The sequence below is a fragment of the Arachis ipaensis genome, chromosome B06 (assembly GCF_000816755.2).
Source record: "Arachis ipaensis cultivar K30076 chromosome B06, Araip1.1, whole genome shotgun sequence".
In the NCBI taxonomy this organism is placed as follows: domain Eukaryota; kingdom Viridiplantae; phylum Streptophyta; class Magnoliopsida; order Fabales; family Fabaceae; genus Arachis; species Arachis ipaensis.
The window spans coordinates 86,894,424-86,913,056 of NC_029790.2; the positions used below are offsets into that span (position 1 = coordinate 86,894,424).

General features: G+C 35.0%; 1 protein-coding gene across 2 annotated transcripts; it reads left to right on the forward strand.

Annotated features, from left to right (window-relative positions):
- Window positions 2,010-6,564, forward strand: LOC107648842. Of its 2 annotated transcripts, XM_016352654.2 has the most exons (6): window positions 2,010-2,187; window positions 2,712-2,974; window positions 3,080-3,291; window positions 3,775-4,039; window positions 5,697-5,873; window positions 6,362-6,564. In XM_016352654.2, the coding sequence occupies exons 1-6, from the start codon at window positions 2,094-2,096 to the stop codon at window positions 6,386-6,388; spliced, it is 1,038 nt and encodes a 345-aa protein (XP_016208140.1). In that variant the 5' UTR covers window positions 2,010-2,093; the 3' UTR covers window positions 6,389-6,564. The 2 variants fall into 2 exon arrangements, with proteins under 2 accessions (XP_016208140.1, XP_016208139.1); XM_016352653.1 differs by lacking the exon at window positions 6,362-6,564 and having other exon boundaries at window positions 5,697-6,263.

The window sequence follows — 18,633 nt, forward strand, 5'->3', positions numbered from 1 at the left end:
AATTTACAGCAAAACCAACAACGTAACTAGAAGATCAGATCACACACCCGTCCCTACAACGATTCATATACGTGATGATTGCGAATATCGAAGGCTTAATGCGTTACGTTTCGTTTATTAATTAAAAGTAAAATGGGAGCGGTTTCTTTATTTTGCATTATTGTAAAGGGGGATGGAGATACGGATGCATACTAGAAGGTGAGGGCGGCAGAGAGTGGCGGCGGTGTTGGAGAGGGGGAGGCGATGGGATGGCGAAACGGGTTTTTCTGCAACAAGAATACCATGTTGTGAGAATTTAGGGCCCGGGAAGAGATGAAAATGATGTCGAGCTATACATAGTGGTTGGCGAATGGAAGGTGGTTCAAGTGTCATGCAGTCGGCAGTGGGAAAAAATAAAGATAGTGTTGGCATTATTCTCCAATCCTCTCTTACGTTGATAATGGCGGCGGCAAAAAACCTAGGGTTTTGGTTTGGGACTTTCACTGCTTTGTTTTAGAGGGGTAATTAGAGAAGACGAAGAACGATCGATTTTTTGTTTTTTTGATATGTTTTCTTAGAGGGAACACGAATAATTAGAAAAATTGGAGAAGATGAAGAAATTTTAATTTTTTGTTTTTTTTTAATATATTTTTGTTTTATTGTTTAAATTATTTGAAATTATAAAATTAAGATTAATTGAATTCTAAAATTTCGTTAATTTAAAAGGATATTTTTGTCTAATCAAATAAAAGAAGGATGTTTAAGATTTTTTATAAAATTAAATAAAAAATATTTTTTATTTTTATTTAATTAAATGGGTGTATTAGTAAAAATGGTGATATAATATATATATAAAAAAAATTAAATATTGATGTGGAAAATAAATTCCACATGGCTTATTATCATTTGTCTATATTTTAAACGTATCGGTACGTATGAATTTATCATCGTACCGTAGCAAACACCAAAAATATTTATCACAATTTTCAATTTGCTATCTTCTTTAAGGAGATGTAAACTCAGACCAAGCTCCCACTCCACTATTATGTCCTCATCAAAAAATTTCTTAAAGATAAGTGAGTATAAATCAATTGTTGACCTTAAGGATATTCAACAGGTTTATATAATATTATTTTGTGGATAAGTGAAATTTCACATTTTTTGTTTTGAGAATTTTCTTTGAACAACATAATTTTTTTTCATGTTCTTTTAAAATGGATTTTATGTTATAATTGAAACAATAAAAGAGGTTGAGACTGAATATGGTTGGTGGTATCGTGGTTGTAAAGACCGGTTATGTGCTAGATTCTTAGAAGATATCAGAAAAAAAATAAGAGTGTGAGGGTTGTGGAGAGAAGTATTTAGAGTTTTCACCTGTAAAGACGTTTTTGATAAATTGAAATAATCAGGAACAATTTAATTAATTGGTATCTCTTTGTTGTTATTTATGTTTTTTTATATATATATTTCTAAAAAAAAAAACTTCTGCATAAGCAACTCTGACTGACGCAAAAAGAAAAATACAAGATGTCTGTCTGTTCTGAACATTTTCTGTTAAACCCCATAAAAGGATAAAAATCATTGACTTCCAGCGCAAACCAAATATGGTTTCGGAAACCTTGAATAATAACCATAGATAGAGTTTTATAATTTGAATCATATGAAATTATATCTTTATATTTGAATCATATCTTCATATTCAAATACATATATTATCTCACCTACTTACGCCTATCGGCCTATGAAGATAACGACTCGGAATAAGAAGATCTATCAAATCCTTACTCCAATCTTACAAATTTATATTTCATGAAATAATCTTAAATTTTTTCGAACAATGTCACTTTGACAAAATAATAACACTTGAGTAAATAATTTAAAAAATTGCGACATTTTTTTATTAAAAAAAAACTTTAGATACAGCAACATATAATAAAAAATAAAAACAAAATTTACGATTCATGATAAAAAATAATAATTTTTCTGTTTTTAGGTTTTTTTTTTTTTGTTTTTGGAAAAATAAACTGTCACTGTTACATTTTCACTCTTCACTTGCGTTGTGTTGATCATCTTTCTCAATTGTCAATGTTCTTTAACCAGAACTGAGAAGGAAAATGGCAATCGGAACCAGCAAAAGGATTTCCGCAGCGTCAGCGCGTGCTCACACTCGCAGGAACAAGAAAACTAACTCCTCCAACCTCCCCTCTGGTACCTCTTCCTCTTTCCTTCTATCTCTGCACTCTTTCATTGTATAGTAAGTCAACTCTTTGGATTGCTGGCATAATTGAATTTGAGATTCAAGAGACACATATTGATTTCATAATACTGAAAATTCACCCTTAGTTTTGATCTAATTGTTTTGTTTAGTAGGAACTAATAGAATCTCTTCGTGGCTTTATCATTGTTGTTTTCCAAGTTATACTAGTTTCTTGTAAGAGAATTAAAGCTAGCTAGTCTTGCCTTCCGTTTTGCACAAATAGGAATATGTAAATACGGCCATTTTATCAAAACTATAGTCACAATTAGGAAGTTTAATTTAATTGTATATGATGCAGATATGCCTATGGTACAGATATTTGAATAGAAACGAAGTATTTGTACATCATAGCTTGCATATATTGTGGAATAGGATAATAACAATGAAGAGTATTGAATATTGATATACTTGTTATCTCTCTTTGAAATGTTACTTTCTGTATTTACTGTTTTAATTTAGCTTTGTATTCTCTCAGGACTTCTTGGAACAGCGATTATAGTGTTGTTCATTGGGTTTCTTTTTGGGGCCTATCAGGCTATTCAACCTCCTCCTCCCAAGATATGTGGCACTCCTGGTGCACCGCCTATAACAGCGCCGAGAATCAAACTAAGGGATGGAAGGAATTTAGCATACAAAGAACACGGCGTCCCAAAAGATGCTGCAAAGAATAAAATCATCTTTGTCCATGGTTTTGATTCTTGCAGGCATGATGCCTATATTGCCAAAACCTTATCACCAGTAACTATTTACTAAGCTACATTTTTTTATCTAATTTCTTTCAATATATCATGGTATTATCTGATATCTTCACACTTTGTACTATTTGAATTGGCATTTCTGCAGGATGTTGTTGAGGACTTGGGGATCTACATTGTGTCTTTTGATAGACCTGGTTATGGGGAAAGTGATCCTGATCCAAATCAAACAGGAAAGAGCCTGGCCCTAGATATTGAAGAATTTGCTGCTAAATTGGGATTAGGGCCTAAATTCTACATAATTGGTTACTCCTTGGGTGGGCAGATTGTTTGGAATTGCCTTAAGTATATCCCTGACAGGTAGGACTTGTGATTTTTTCAGGTTACATGTAATTTCTGTTAAAGAAAAGAAAACTTCCCCGTTTTTGGCAAGCTTGCATTAATATCTTGATGGATATTGTTTCTTATAGATGCACACATTATTATTCTATTGCAGAGGAGGATAATATCATGAATATAGGACTAATCAATACTTTGTTGCCCAAGTTTATACTAGCCAGTCACTGATCCAAAAATTAACCACCTACTAGCATAAACTGATAAACTAAAGCAATGCAAAATTAAGGGACTGGATGAGAAAATTATTATAATCTGGTGAATACTTCAGTTTAGGTGAGCTCAAGAATACCATCCTGTTAATGATATTGGCATTTGACTTTGTACTTACCCTCTTTCTTTTGTATTTCCCAAGTAATCCTGGCAAAATATTTGCTTCAGTGGAGACGGAGTATACTTGTTCTTTACTGGATTATCCTTACGGTAATAAAATTTTTTAATTGGCAGACTGGCTGGTGCAGTGCTCATAGCCCCAGCTGTTAACTACTGGTGGTCGGGTCTTCCTGCAAACTTAAGTAGTGAAGTCTTTTACCAACAAAAGCTACAAGACCAATGGACAACTCGTGTTGCTCACTACATACCATGGCTAACTTACTGGTGGAACAGTCAAAGATGGTTTCCAGCATCAAGTTTAATTCTTCAAAGTACAGATCTTCTCTCCGTTCAAGACAAAGAACTGATGCCTAAGAGGGCTGATAGAAACAACCATGTGGTATGTATCTGGTCTATAGGTGATTGAAAGAATCATTATTTTTCTTCCCCTGCATGCGATTGAGTGAAAGCCGAATAACTGATAATTCATATTTTCTGTTAAACTAATTCAGATTGAACTAAATGTTTCTTGGTGATTGTGGTGCATAGGATCAGAAGTAACAGTAATAGTATAGACTTAGGAAATTATTAATACACGTGCTTAAGTTTCTGATACCTTTTAATCTCTTTACCGGTTTTCCCCCTTCTTTTGTAAGACTGGTAGAAACAACTCCAGTCATAACTTTAGAAGCTGACAAAAACAACAGTGTGTATGTAGTTTACCAATGGCCTTTCAAAGATATCTCAGGCACAAAATTCAACAACCATTACAACTAAATCTTATCTTACTATATCAGTGTGCAATGTGGAAAAATCAATGTCACTAGGCTCTATCAGGAGCTATTTTATTTATTTATTTATTTCTCAGTTAAACCATAGTGAGCATCCAGACCAAGATTTTAGTGCACTTTTGTAATCAATGTGGTATATGCAAGCAACAGATAGCCTGCATTCATGAGGAGCATGGAGTGTCACTTTGTTAGCAAAATGAATAGATTTCAAGAGAAGCACTTAATGTTAAAAATATTTTATATTTTGTATCGGGAGAACATGTTTTGTTTCTGCTCTTGGGCGTTGGTGCACTGCTCATGACAGATCTTAATTCTCTTGTTTTTCTTTTTTATTTGGTTATTTACTTTTAAATGGATTGGGTTCAAACATCATTCATGACAAGGCACAAGTGCGTTGTTAGATCCATATAGCTGACCTCACCTAATGGGGCAAGACTCTTCTTATCTTCTTTCAAATTACTTAAGCAACTTATTTAAATAGTATTAGAAAATTGTTACTCGGATTAAAGGCAATCTTTTGTCACTGTTGCTCTCTTGTATATTATGGATTCTCTTTCCTGTCATAGGGCAAGCTGCCAGATGTTTCCTAGAAAAACACATTGGGAGATGGATATTGTAGGAGCTAATTATTTTCTTATTTTTTCAATTTTGCCTCTTTAATAAATTCAGTTGCACCAAAATGAATAAATAAGTAAACTACTTGATGTCTCCTGATATTTTTATCCTTCGTATCCAGAAATATTTTTCTACTTCGTATGGTTCTGTTGGTAATATTGAAATTTGAAATTTTAAAGGTTCTATTGAAATTTTAAAGGTTCTATTGAAATTATACGTGTGTGATGACTGCAAATTTAGATGTTATATTCTTGTTGAATCACAGAGAATTATATTTTACACACTGTTGAACTGTATCATGCTTGGCTAGTTTGTCATTTTGTAGTTGGTTTTACATTTATTTGACAAATGCAAAAGCAACTTATCACATATAAGAAGCTAATTAAGTATTCTTGTATGTCTCGTCTACTAGTAAAGTAGTATATACTTATATTCAGACACGGTTTTGTTTGAGATGTAGTGGATTTGAGTACCATCTACTTTCTGGTTAATCTCATTTTAATTGAGCTTGCCTTGTAGTTGTTTTTAACTTGATATTCTTTTTCTGTTCGATCATTTGACGTGAATACTTTATGCCTTCCAGCCTCTAAAGAAATAATTAGTTTCCCAGCTCCTGCCATATTAACTGTTTTTATTTTGGGTCTTAAACAGGCACAGGTAAGACAGCTAGGAGAACATGAAAGCGTCCACCGTGACTTAAATGTTGCATTTGGGAAGTGGGAATTCAGTCCTTTGGATTTGCAAAATCCATTTCCAACTAATGAAGGTTCAGTCCATATTTGGCAAGGAGATGACGATTTGATAGTGCCTGTTCAAGTGCAGCGTTACATAGCACAAAACCTTCCATGGATTCACTATCATGAGCTTCAAGGTGCCGGTCACTTGTTCCCTCATGCTGACGGTATGAGCGACACTATTGTTAAGTCACTCTTACAAGGGAAGTAAATTACTACATTTGATGTCATTGGCTATCCTAGATCAACATAGTTACTATTTGTTGCTTTAAATCATGTATGTTGATTATTAGTGACATGTATGATTAATTTTGTAGCATGTTTTCTAGAAGGCATAGCAACTTCAGGAAGAATCCAATAGTTATTTAATAATTATAAACTCGTTTTTGTGGTGTATGATTTATCAGAAGCTATGTCTATAGACACAGCTAAACTCGAATTGTCTATATGAGTAATTTCTTTAGGTAAATTTCTGTTAGGTGAAGTAATGGTCATGAATGGTAATTTGTCGTTAACAAACCTATATGGCTATATGCATATCTTCAAGTAGCTCATTGCTGATAAGTGATAACAGCTACATACAAGAATGAGCTGGTGAAGATTGGTTAACCTTTTTCTGTTTGGTACCGAAGATTGGTTATCTTACGAGTTTTTTTTCTTTATATGATTGAATCTATACCTTCTATAGCAGTTGTTTTTTTATATAAGATTTTGTGGAAACGCTACCTAAATAGCTATACCATTCAGAAGTTGGTTTTCTCTATATGGCAGTATATTTTACATGACTCTACTGATTCAACCAAAGTCTTGAATTTACACTGTTTTTGTAATTTAAAAGTTCTCAATCTTTAGATGTCCCTTAGAGTTTTTCTTGTCTTCGGCCGTTCTTCCCATTTTGATCTGGCCTTACTCAGAGAAACCGTCAAAGTCCCAGGACATATAGTTCAAAACAGAGGTTGGATTTGACTATATTGGACTGGGCTTAGGGGTATGAAGAAATGGTCGAAGAAGCAGAATTATGCAGAGAAGGGCATAAGAAGATTGATTGTTGAAGCAGACTCCCAGAATGCCATTGACTGCATTAACAGATTCACAGGAGCTCAGTCCATAAACATATTACTGGAGCAAATTGCAGAGTACAAGAATAGACCGTGGGAGCTCAGATTCCACCATACATATAGGGAAGCTAATCAATGTGCGGATTAATTAGCTAAGGATGGAATTAGAAATAAAAAAGGGTTCATCTTTTTACATGTATGCCCTTCTGATATAGAACATCTGAGGAGATATGATGCTAAATCAGCTGTTGAGATGTAATTTCCTTTTCTTTGGGCTTAGGCCCCGGCTAATTACCAAAAAAATATAAAGAATTTAGAAAAACAATCTAAAGCTGTGTTTGAGTTATGAAATCTTTCTCTACTCTTGCACTAATGAACACAAGAAACTTAACTACTTTTACTACCTAAACCATAACTGCCTTAACTAACACTCAGTTATACTTTTGTTATAACAATTTCTCTATTACTCTCTACATCCCTCTCAAACATAGCATCACAAACAACCACTCTAAGTTTGACCTTAAACTTTTTGAAAGGCGTTACAGACAAGGCTTTTGTTAAGACGTTTGCAATTTGAGAATCCAATGCTATATGAATTACAAAGAGTTGTCTCTTGGATACATGATATTGGACAAAATGGAATTCTATTTCAAAATGCTTATTTCTATTATGAAATACTGGATTAGCAGCTAATATGACAGCACTTAGATTGTCACAAAATATAATTGGAGGAATAGGTGAAGAAATGGAAAGCTCACTAAGAAATTTAAACACCCAAAAAGAGTTAGGGGTGTTCACCGGTTCCGATCGGATACCTAATTGAAAATTGAATTTAAAAAAAAATTGAAAAGGGAAAAATTCTGTAAATATGTAATAGTATGAAAAATAAAAAAGAGAGAATAGGTTAATTACGAACTACAACATCATCAAATTCATACTCAAATAAACATAATCAAATATCCGTCGTTTGACAAACTTCGATTAAAGTTTCACCAAAAAAAAAAGAATATCACAAAATAAACCACATAACATAACATGAGTCATTGAGTCTTTAAGCATCATAAAATAAACTAGCAAGGATGATGGACAGGAGGTGGCGGCTGATTGCTGAAGAAATTAGAATTAGGATAATAAAGTTAGTGTATATATTTTATTTTTTCAATGTAATATAAAACTAATCAGCTAATTGAAATGATTTGGGTTCCACAACCATAAAACCAATACCTAAACCAAGATTGAATGTACCTTATAAGTATCTAAGAATGCGTTTTACAGACTTCCAGTGATGTTGTTGTGGATTCTTCATGAATTGACTAACTCTATTAACAGAGTAGGCAATTTCTGGGTATGTCTAAACCCCCAGTTAAATTTGGATTTTTAAAAGGTTTAGATCCTTGGAAAACAAGTTTCATTGGGATAACATAGGTGTTGCTACTAACTTAGCAATAGCCATCCCTACAAGTTTCAGGTGGTCTAAGATATATTTTGACTGTGATAACGTGTAAATCACCATTTGAGAAAGTTTTGAAATCGAGGCCAAGGAATAATGTAAATTGCCCAAGTCTTTAACAGAAAATAATGCATTAATTGAGAGATGAGATTGTCAATCTCATTTATGTTGTTACTAGTAATGACAATGTCATCTACATAAGTAAGAAGATAGATAATAGAATTATTTTTTACTCTAATGAATAATGATGTATCTGAGTTAGTGTTTGTGAAACCAAAACTAAATAAAATGGAGTTGAACTTAACAAACCAAACTGAGATTGGCAGAGACAAATCCAGGTGATTGGATACTTGGAGCATAAATACATTCTCAGTTAAATAACCATTTAAGAATGCATTGTTAAAATTGAGTTGTTTAAGAGGCCAGCCTTTGAAAATTGTAGTTGTTAAAATCATTCTAATGGTAGAGGAAAGAATTATTGGACTAAAAATTGGAGTGTAGTCAATTCCTTCAATTTGGAGACACCCTTTTCCCACCAATCTAGCTTTGTATTTCTTTATGGAGTTTAGGTGCACGATTCATTACAAAGAGCCACTTGCAACCTATAAAAATGGAGTTCGGGGAAGTTGAGACAAATGCATGGTTTATTTCTCATGAAAATCTCATATTCTTCTTTCATGGGTTAAAGCCAATGATAAGAATTCAAGACTTGTGAGAGAGTTTACGGTGGATTTTGAATAAGATCAATATTAGTTGATACAAGTATGCAACAACCAAAGCTTTTGTCTTGTGAATATATCAAATTTAGACTTGGTAATCATATGATGCTTGTTAGCAGATATGGGAGGCTAAGAGGGAAGAATGTTGGATGGATGGAACAGCATTTCCAGACAAGAAGCTTAGAATCATGATTTTGAGGAGATCTAATATTTTCAATGGAAGAAAAAGTATAAGGTTAATTAGCTAGGATAGCAGAATCTAAAGGATAAGATGTTAGAGTAGAATTCTTGTGCAATATAGTGTGAGCAACACTAGAAGATTGAGAAATATGAGGTAAAGAGGAAGCAGAAGTTGAAGAATTGTTAGATTGAAATTGTGAGGAAGGAAACAAATCAATATAATATTAAAAAGAACATTTTTAGATATAATAACCTTGCCTTCAGCATTTAAAGGGCGAATGTGAGAGTCGGAACCAAACACTTTAAGCATGGTATAGTCAGGTTTATATGGTGAAGCATCTCTTATGCAGAGTCCTTATTGCTGGTGAGTATAAGGACAAGAAAGACTATCTGCAATACCATGTTTTTGCAAAAAGGTTTTAGAATTAGAGGAAAGAAACTCTGCCATTATCAGTTTGTACAACTTTGAGAGGGAGACAAGTTTGCTTTTTCATCAAGACTTTAAATTTTCGAAAACTGGTAAAAACTTCAGATTTTGGTTGCAACAAACAAAGACGTGCATCTTATTAATGCACAAACAAAACTAATATAATATTTAAAACCTAATCTTGAAGTAGCACGAATAGGACCTAAAATGTCAATGAACACAAGTTGTAAAGGATCATAATAATGAGTCTCGGAAGGGGGAAAGAAAAGGAGAAGGTTCACATTTTAGCCATACAACATCGTTCGCAAACAAAAGAATTAGAAATGGTATTATCATCAATTGGAATATTACACTATTTTACCACTGCTTGAACTACAATATAGAAAGGAAAGGTTTACATGAGAGTTGCTTAAATTTCTCTATAGTTTACATGAGAAACAAGAAAGGTTTCAACTTCTCCAATGCTGAAAAGTTCTTGCTTGGCGTGACATGTGTGAATGTGTGATACAGCGAAAGTCCATCACAAATGGCTTCGATGTAAGCCTCAATACTCATATCATAGCCAAGAGCTATTTGGAAATCAATCTATCTTTTGTGTTGAGTTTGGAAAACTTGAATTACTATGATGATCAAACATTATTAAAATAAATTAAAAAATTATTAATTTGTTAATTGCTTCAAATTGTTTGTATGATGAGTGTGTTAGTGTGTAGGTTTTCATTAACGGGCCAAAAAATTAATCAAGTCCAAATCTGTTCAATAATTGTTCGGCCTTATGCAAATCTAATTAAATCATATGGTTAAAAATATTGAGCCAGAAACAAGATAAGTCCAAATCACAAGACCATGTTGATAAAACAAATAATGAAGGAAATGACCCAAAGAAACCATTCGACAATCACAAAACAAAGGGGATGAATTTTGATGAAGCATAGTTCGGTTACCCACTCACTTTGGTTAATGGAATTCAAATTTTAATTCAATTGAATGCATGCATAGGTAATCGAAACTCAGAATTAAATTGGGTTTAATTTTTGCATTGGATACTTTGTTTCTTCTCTCCCCTCTCTCTTTGTATTCAGTCATATTAATTCAATCAGAAGAAGAAAAGAGAAGCAAGTTATCAGAAGAAAAGTAAAGTTACTGAGAAGCCAAATGGAAGAAAATGCTAGGATGAAAAAAGGCTAGTGAAGATTTCTTCTCAGAAGGAAGATCTGAAGTAAGGCATGGTAAGATTTTTGCCATTGAAGGCAAGATTTGAAGAAGAGCTTCAAGATTTTTCTTGTTAAAAATAGAAGCAATCCGTCTTTGTCAGAGAGGAAGATCTCAGTTGCAAAAGCTCATTTCCGTTTTTGTTCATCAAAGAAAGAAGATAGCCTCTGGAGCTACGCATAGGAAGAAGCAAAAATGGAAAGCATGGAGCTGTCCTGGGTCAGAGATTCATCAAGGGTTAGAACTCATTCTTGGGGACAAAGTCAAGATGAAAGGCTCAGATTGAAGGAGCTTGATCAAAAGGGTTGAGAGAGGTATATGCATGTTGGTTTTTGGTTTTCTCTCTCTCTTCTCTCTGTCCGAACCAAAGCTATTTTTGGGTTGAAGAAGAAGTTGCTTGGTTGAACCAGTTTCAACCCTGGAAGCTTCCCCTTCTATATTAAGGATGAATGGCCAAGGGTTGAGATCAAGCAGAGAAAGCACAGAGTTCTCATAGCTACCCTAAGCTAACAAAGTTCTTCTCCTTCAATGGGTGTTATTTTGTTTTCTTTTTCTTAGTATTGTCTGTCTGAGTCTCATGGTAAAAAGGCAAACATGGTGAGGTTTGTGAGAAAAAGCCAGTAAGAGAAAAAAGACAGTGATCAATATTAGAGAAAAAGCCATAGATGTCTCAGCGTTTCTTTGTACATCTGTATGTTGTTTTTTATGATCCTGTGGGGATTCCCTTGCAAGTTGGGTTAGCACTTTGTGGTTGAAAGCTTGGTAGGAGTCCAAGTCAAATTCAGATTTGGGGATAGAATCTGGATTTGTCCCAGATAGGATTGGGTAGATCCTAGGAAAGAATTGGTGTTTGTAATCTTATTATTATAGTAAAATTACGTCACTGTTGTGATGGAGACTGGATGTAGGCTGCATTGCATTTAGCAGCTGAACCAGGATACATCTGGGTGTGATTCTCTCTTTTTCTTCTACTCCTATTTTGTTTCTGTTGTGTTGGAGACAAAAATGAAAAATATCTCCTAACCCGCTACGAGACAAAAAGAAAATGTCTCTTGACTTGTTATAAGACAAAAGCAGAAATATCTCCTGAAGTTCCTTTGAAAAAGCAGAAATTAATATTCAGCAAAAAATGGGCTAAGATTCAACCCCATTCTCTTAGCCACTGATTATTATCAATTGGTATCAGAGCTTGGTCTCAAAGAGATCAAGCTTTGCAGCTTAGAGAAAAGATCCTAATGGCGGTTAACAGTGGCTCAAATCTGGTGGCCTATACTCTGATGGAAGGACAGTCAAGAAACAGACCTCCATTTTTTAATGGAAAGAACTACAGCTACTGGAAAGAAAGAATGAAGATCTTTGTTCAGTCTATAGATTACAGGCTCTGAAAAATAATCATGGAAGGTCCAAAATTTCCAACCACCACTGGAGCTGATGGAGTGATTGTTCCCATGGTTGAGGCCGATTGGAATGAAGATGACAGAAAGAAAATAGAGCTCAATGCTAAAGCTGTCAACTTGCTCAACTGTTCTGTCAGCTTCGAGGAATACCGATGGGTATCAAAATGCACAACAGCAAAGGAAATCTGGGACATGCTTCAAGTTACTCATGAAGGCACAACCCAAGTCAAAAGATCCAGAATAGACATGCTAAACAGAGACTACGAAATGTTCTCAATGAAGGAAGGAGAAACAATTGATAAAATGTTTGAAAGATTCAACATTATCATCACTGACTTGGATGCTATGGGAATCAGACATCCTGAATCTGTGCTTGTGAGGAGAATATTGAGATGTCTCACTAAAGAGTGGAAAACCAAGGCTATAATAATAGCTGAGAGTAGTGGTATTGATGAAATGACATATAATGATCTGAGAGGAAACTTACTTGCTTTTGAAAACACTTATCTAAAAAGAGATGCAAAAAGGAATGGAGTGGCTCTCAAATCAGTCACTGAATCTCTGGATGATGAATCCAATGATAATTTATCTAAGGATGACTTTGTTTTGTTTGCTAAGAAATTCAGGAAAATGATGAAGCTGAAGGAACGGAACAAAGGAGGCAGTTCAAGGAAACCAAAGAGGGACCTAAGCAAGGTGATCTGCTACAACTGTAAGGAAACTGGACACTTCAAGTCTGATTGTCCAAAACTGAAGAAGGAGTACAAACCAAAAAGAGAAAAGAGGAAAGGACTCATGGCTTCATGGGAAGACTTATAAAATGACACTAATGAAGACGAAGAATCAGAAACCAAATCTCAAACTTGTCTCATGGCCGATCACATAGAGCATGTAGTATTTCTTAATCCCTCCACTGAAGACCTTCATCTTATGATTGATCATCTTTCTGAAAAGATTAAATGTTTCTTAAATGAAAACCAAGATCTTGAGTCTCAAATAGAAATACTAAAAACTGAAAATGGTTTTCTTAAAGATAAATTAAGGGAAGTCAAAACTGCTATTGATCTTGTTGAAGAAAACAAGCGGTTAAAAGTTGAACTTAAGAGCTGTGAATATCATCATTCTGTGACTGCAAATCTAAATTGTTTTGAGGAAAATGAGTGGCTACATAAAGAGGTAAAAAGACTTAAAGAGGACTTAGCCAGATTTGCTCAAAGTTCTGAAAATTTAAATCAACTATTGGCTAGCCAAAAACCTCTTTATGATAAAGCTGGTTTGGGTTTTCACAAATCTGAAAAATTTATTGAAAAATCTTCTTTTACTAACATGGCATCCTCTTCGAATGACATAAGGTTTCAAAACCCAACAAGCTTTAGAAAAACAGCAACTCAAAAATTTTGTAGATTATGCAATCGGAATGGACATTTCCCTATTCAGTGTGTAAGAACCCGCGTTTTCACGTAAAACTGTTTTAATAAAATAATTTTAGTGCCCGGAATAGATTCAAAATTTAGAAGTTTTAATTTGAAAATAAAAATGTAAAATTTGATTTCAGTGAATTTTTCTAAGTTGGAAAATGTATTTCTTTCGAAAAGCTTTTGTAAAAGCGCGTACTGGTGCTTAAGCCGGCAATACCGGCTCTAGACTGTCCAGTACCACGTATTTTGGAAAATAATATTTTGAAAAGTGATTTATTGTTTTGAAAGGATAAAAAAATAAATTAGAATCGAAAACCGGACACTAATCTTAAAGGTTTTGGCCCAAATTAGGCCAAACAGACCAAAAACGCTAACGGATTGGACCGGGCCCAAGGTCCAACATATATAAGCTCCTTTAATGAGTTTTCAGCTCATTTTCCTCCTCACAAAGAGAGAGGGGCGCAGATTGAGAAGAGAGGAGAGGTGAGGGTTGGTTACTATTTACCTCCACCTTTCGGGATCCATAACTTTTGATCCGGAGCTCCGATTGACGAGCCGTTTGTGGCCACGCAAAGCTCTTGTCGAGCTCTACGTTTCTATCTAAAAAAATCTGATAAGATCTCTCTCTTCACGTCCCAGTTTCAAGCCTTAGATTCTGCACGTTTTCATGTATAGTTTATGAGTAGATTTTGTGGTTTTGGTTGTTTAGGTGATCTCTAGTAGCGGGTAAATGTTGGATTTTACCCCTAATCTTGTAGGATAAGGTAAGGTTCCACTAAATCCTTGTGTTTAGTTATTTTTTGTATCTTAGATTTTGATTTTGATGATATATGTGTTGTTAGTGTGAGCCTTGGTGTTTTGTTGGTGTTGGTTGAGGCTTTGGATCAAGCTTGGTAGTTTCGTTTTGGTGTATGGTGCGTTTGAGAATCGGCCAAGGTATGATTTCGGTTTCCTTTATGTAATATGTAATGTTCATGGACACTTAGGCTAGTTGACCCTAAGATAGGATTGAAAATGTTGATGGTTGTGATATATGCTTGATGATGAGATTGAGAGAAATGTATGTGTTGGAGCATGATGTGTGATGAATATGGATGAGAATTATTGTTGATGTTGTTAAAAATATTGATTATTGATGAATGTGTGAATTATTGTATTTGGGGAGTGTTGTTGTTATTGTGTACGAATACTGATGGGTATTAATGTGGTAGTGGTGTTGTGTAAAAGGAATTGGAATAATAATGATAATGATTACATGAATTGATGATGATTGTTGGTATTTTAGTGATTATGAAGGGTGATGATGAATGTTGAGATTTGTTGTGATTGCTGAGGTTGTTGTTGGTTGATGATGATTATGAATGTGGATTTATGATTGAATTGGAAATTTTGGATTGGTAGTGAGATATGATGTAATGGCTTAGTAATTTAAGTGTGAAATTGAGAAGGATAATATGATATGGTAAGATGTTGTATATAGTAGTGGTTTATGATGGTTGGACATGGTTTGGTTTGGTCTTGAATTGAGAGAGGGTTAAATTTGAGGATTTGAGGTTTTTGGTGAAAAAAGATTTTTGGTGATCTTTGTCTGATCATAACTTTTGCCTCGGTTTTCAAAATTGTTGAAATTGGATTAGAATTAAATATTTTTGAAAACCTTTCGATTTGATGTAAAGTTTGCAAAATTTGGAATTTTGTAGAGGAAGTTATGATCATTCAAAGTTGGTGTTGAAAAACTGAAATTCTGCAAGGTTGCAGAATTTCAGGATTTTCTGATATGTGCGGACGCACAGCCTTGTGCGCACGCACAACTCTGCGGAAATCATGATATGTGCAGACGCACAGACCTGTGCGTACGCACACGCAGAGGCAGGCATTCTGCTTGCAGCGCTAGCACAGCTTGTGTGCGCGCACATCAAGGAGAAATTGCAACCTGTGCATACGCACACGTTGGGAAGACTAGTCTGTTGGGGGCGCTAGCACACCTTGTGCGAGCGCACAGACCTTATAAAATTTTGTACCTGTCCGTACGCACACCCTTGTGCGTACGCACACCCTTGTGCGTACGCACACGCCCTGTTTCATAATTTTAAACTTGGTTTTCAACTATTTCACCTTCCCAACAAGGTTGTAAGCTTCTATAATACCATTTTAAGACTCTTGGGCTTATCTTTGAGCATTGATACATGGGAGAAGATCTTAGGAGAGTTTATTTGGGTCTTTAATTAAAAGTTTAGCGAACGGAGGCTTAGGTTTCTGGTGTATTGAGGATGAGTTGGTTGAGAGAGGAGGAAGAGTAGTGAACTTGATGATTACGGACAACGAATTGAGAAAGAGATGAACTGATGAATTTGGAATTGAGAATCATGAATTTATGATGGTTGTGATGAGTCGAGGACTCGAAGGGAAATGATGATCTTGATCAAGTTGAGAGTGTGCCAGGCACTATATCCTTAGGTTAAGTACGATGAGAACTTAAAGAGGAATGATGATCTTGTTGAATGAGGAAAGTGTGCCAGGCACTATACCCTTGGGTTAAGTATGATTGTGTGCAGGGTATTATGTCCCTGGGATTGAATTATGATTGATAACCTTTTCTACTGCAAGAGTGTGCCAGGCACTATATCCTTGGGTTAAGCATGCTAGTGTGCCCGGCACTATACCCGTGGGTGAATAGGGTGTGCCCGGCACCATATCCGTGGGTCAATAAAGTGTGCCCGGCACTATATCCGTGGGTGCGGCAGAAAAGCTACATCCGAGAGGGTGTGTCTAATATGCCTACTTGCTTGCTTTGACTACTTGGGTTGTTCTAATTGTATAATATGCCTACTTGCTTCTTGAATTACTTGTTGTACATATATATTACATGTGTTTTACTTGTTTGCATTAATTGTGATTTGTCTGGTGCTAAGGAGGTTAGGAAGGCGGTGGCGATGGGATCGCACGGAGGTTAGGTTGGTGAAGGCTGTGGGATACAGCGGTGTCATTAGAAATAGTTAGAATTTCCCTAAGTTTAGATAACCCTGGTCTATGGTTTAAGTTCTTTATTTATTTTTTTTTTGTTTTAAGCTTGAATACCCGTATGCGATGTGAAGTTCTAGGATTGCCTTTGGCGTCCCGGGGCCTTACATCTTACATCATTGGGCACTGTTACCATACTGAGAACCTCCGGTTCTCATTCCATACTTTGTTGTTATTTTTTAGATGCAGGTCGTAATCTACTTCGGTGAGATTGCGGATATGGTGACAGAGCGGAGTATGGTTCGTACCTTGTTTATTTCTGTTTTACTTTCGTCATAGTATTCTCTCACCTTTTGTATATTTATCTTTATGGCCTTAGAGGATTATTTGAGAGATAGGTTGTATAAGCTATTTTAAATTCTAGACCTCTATATCTTTCTAGTTGTAACTAGTCGGCTTAAACTCCGCAAGCTGCGGCTAGTTCTCTATGACTATAATAATATTGTATCTATATATATGTTTTATTCTTTCATCTAAACTTTGAGTCTTGTGCATTAGTTTTGTGTGAACGTTTCGCGCTTCTGAAATTCCGTTTTTGAGCTAAATCCTTCATCAGGCTTCTAGAATATATTATTTCCTTCTATACATAAATATGTAAAAGCCTTAGAATTGTTGTAATCTCTGATTAACCTTTGCTTTACGGCTAGAGGTAAGGCTTAGGGTAATTGAGGTGTTACACAGTGCTTCATAAGTGAAAGGATGATTGGAGATAAAGTGTTTTTGTAGGTTTGCCTAGCATCCAAAAGAAAGGACAACATGTGGTATATGGATAGTGGGTGCTCTAGGCATATGACCGGGAAGTCAACATTCTTCATCAAACTTGATGAGTATGATGGAGGTTTTGTTACTTTCGGTCACTTAAGTGTTTTGTTACTTTCATTAAAAATGCACGTGCACTCGTGATTTTGGGGCTTCCTTGGCCCATTTCTGAAGGCTTGAGGCTGAAATCAAGGGCTATATGAAGGGAGCAACACCACATATGAAGGCATTAGGACTTAGATTTTATTTTTCCATAGTTTTACATAGTAGGAGTAGGAGTAGTGTAGATTAGGTAATTCTCTCTTAGTTTTTTAATTAGGATTTGTAGAATTTTATACTTCAAGTTTGATTTTGGATTTGGCAATTTACATTGTAAGTATCCTTTTAATTGTCTCTTTTATTACATTGCTTGTTCTACACTTTCTTACACTTTCATGTCTCTTGTCAACATTTACATAGTTTTGCAATTTTGAGTTTTGGTTTATGAATTTGATGTTTGATGCTTATTTTATGTTTGTTGAGTTGCTCTTATTGCTTGTTATCATTTATGGTTCATAGCTCTCATTAATTTACCAATTTTACCATGTTTTGTGAATATGCATACTAGGTGTTTGATGAAATATCAACCCTAGTTATGGGGTAGATTTCCAACCCTTGGCTTGGGGTAAATGAGCCTATGGATTACTAGAGCCATAATGTCCAACATTTAGTGATAATTCTTGGGAAGTTAGTTGATTCTTGTTTCCATTAAAGCTAGCCTTTTATCAACTAGTTTGGTAAGTTGGTTAGAACTTATGGATTAAGGTCAATTATACTTGCTTGACTTATTCCTCGATGTTTGGGGTTAACTAAGTGAAATTAACTCATGATAATTATCATAGTTGTGGTTATGGCAAGGAAGGGATTCCATAACTCATCCCAAGTCAAGGTTTCATTTATGTTTTGAACCACTTTTCTATTACTTTTTAGCCTTACTTGTTTATATTACATACATAGTTCTTTTATTCCTTTATTGCTTTATTAATTGCAATTTTGTCTAGTTCTTTTATCTCTTTATTCGTTTGCTTCCTTATCATTGAAAACCCCCTTTGGCTCTTCACAACCAAAATTGTGCACTTGTTGGCATTAGTTCCTAGGGAAGACAACCCGAGGTTGAAAGACTCTCGGTTTAGATTAGAAATTGTAAACTTTGATCGAGCATTACTTGTTGGTT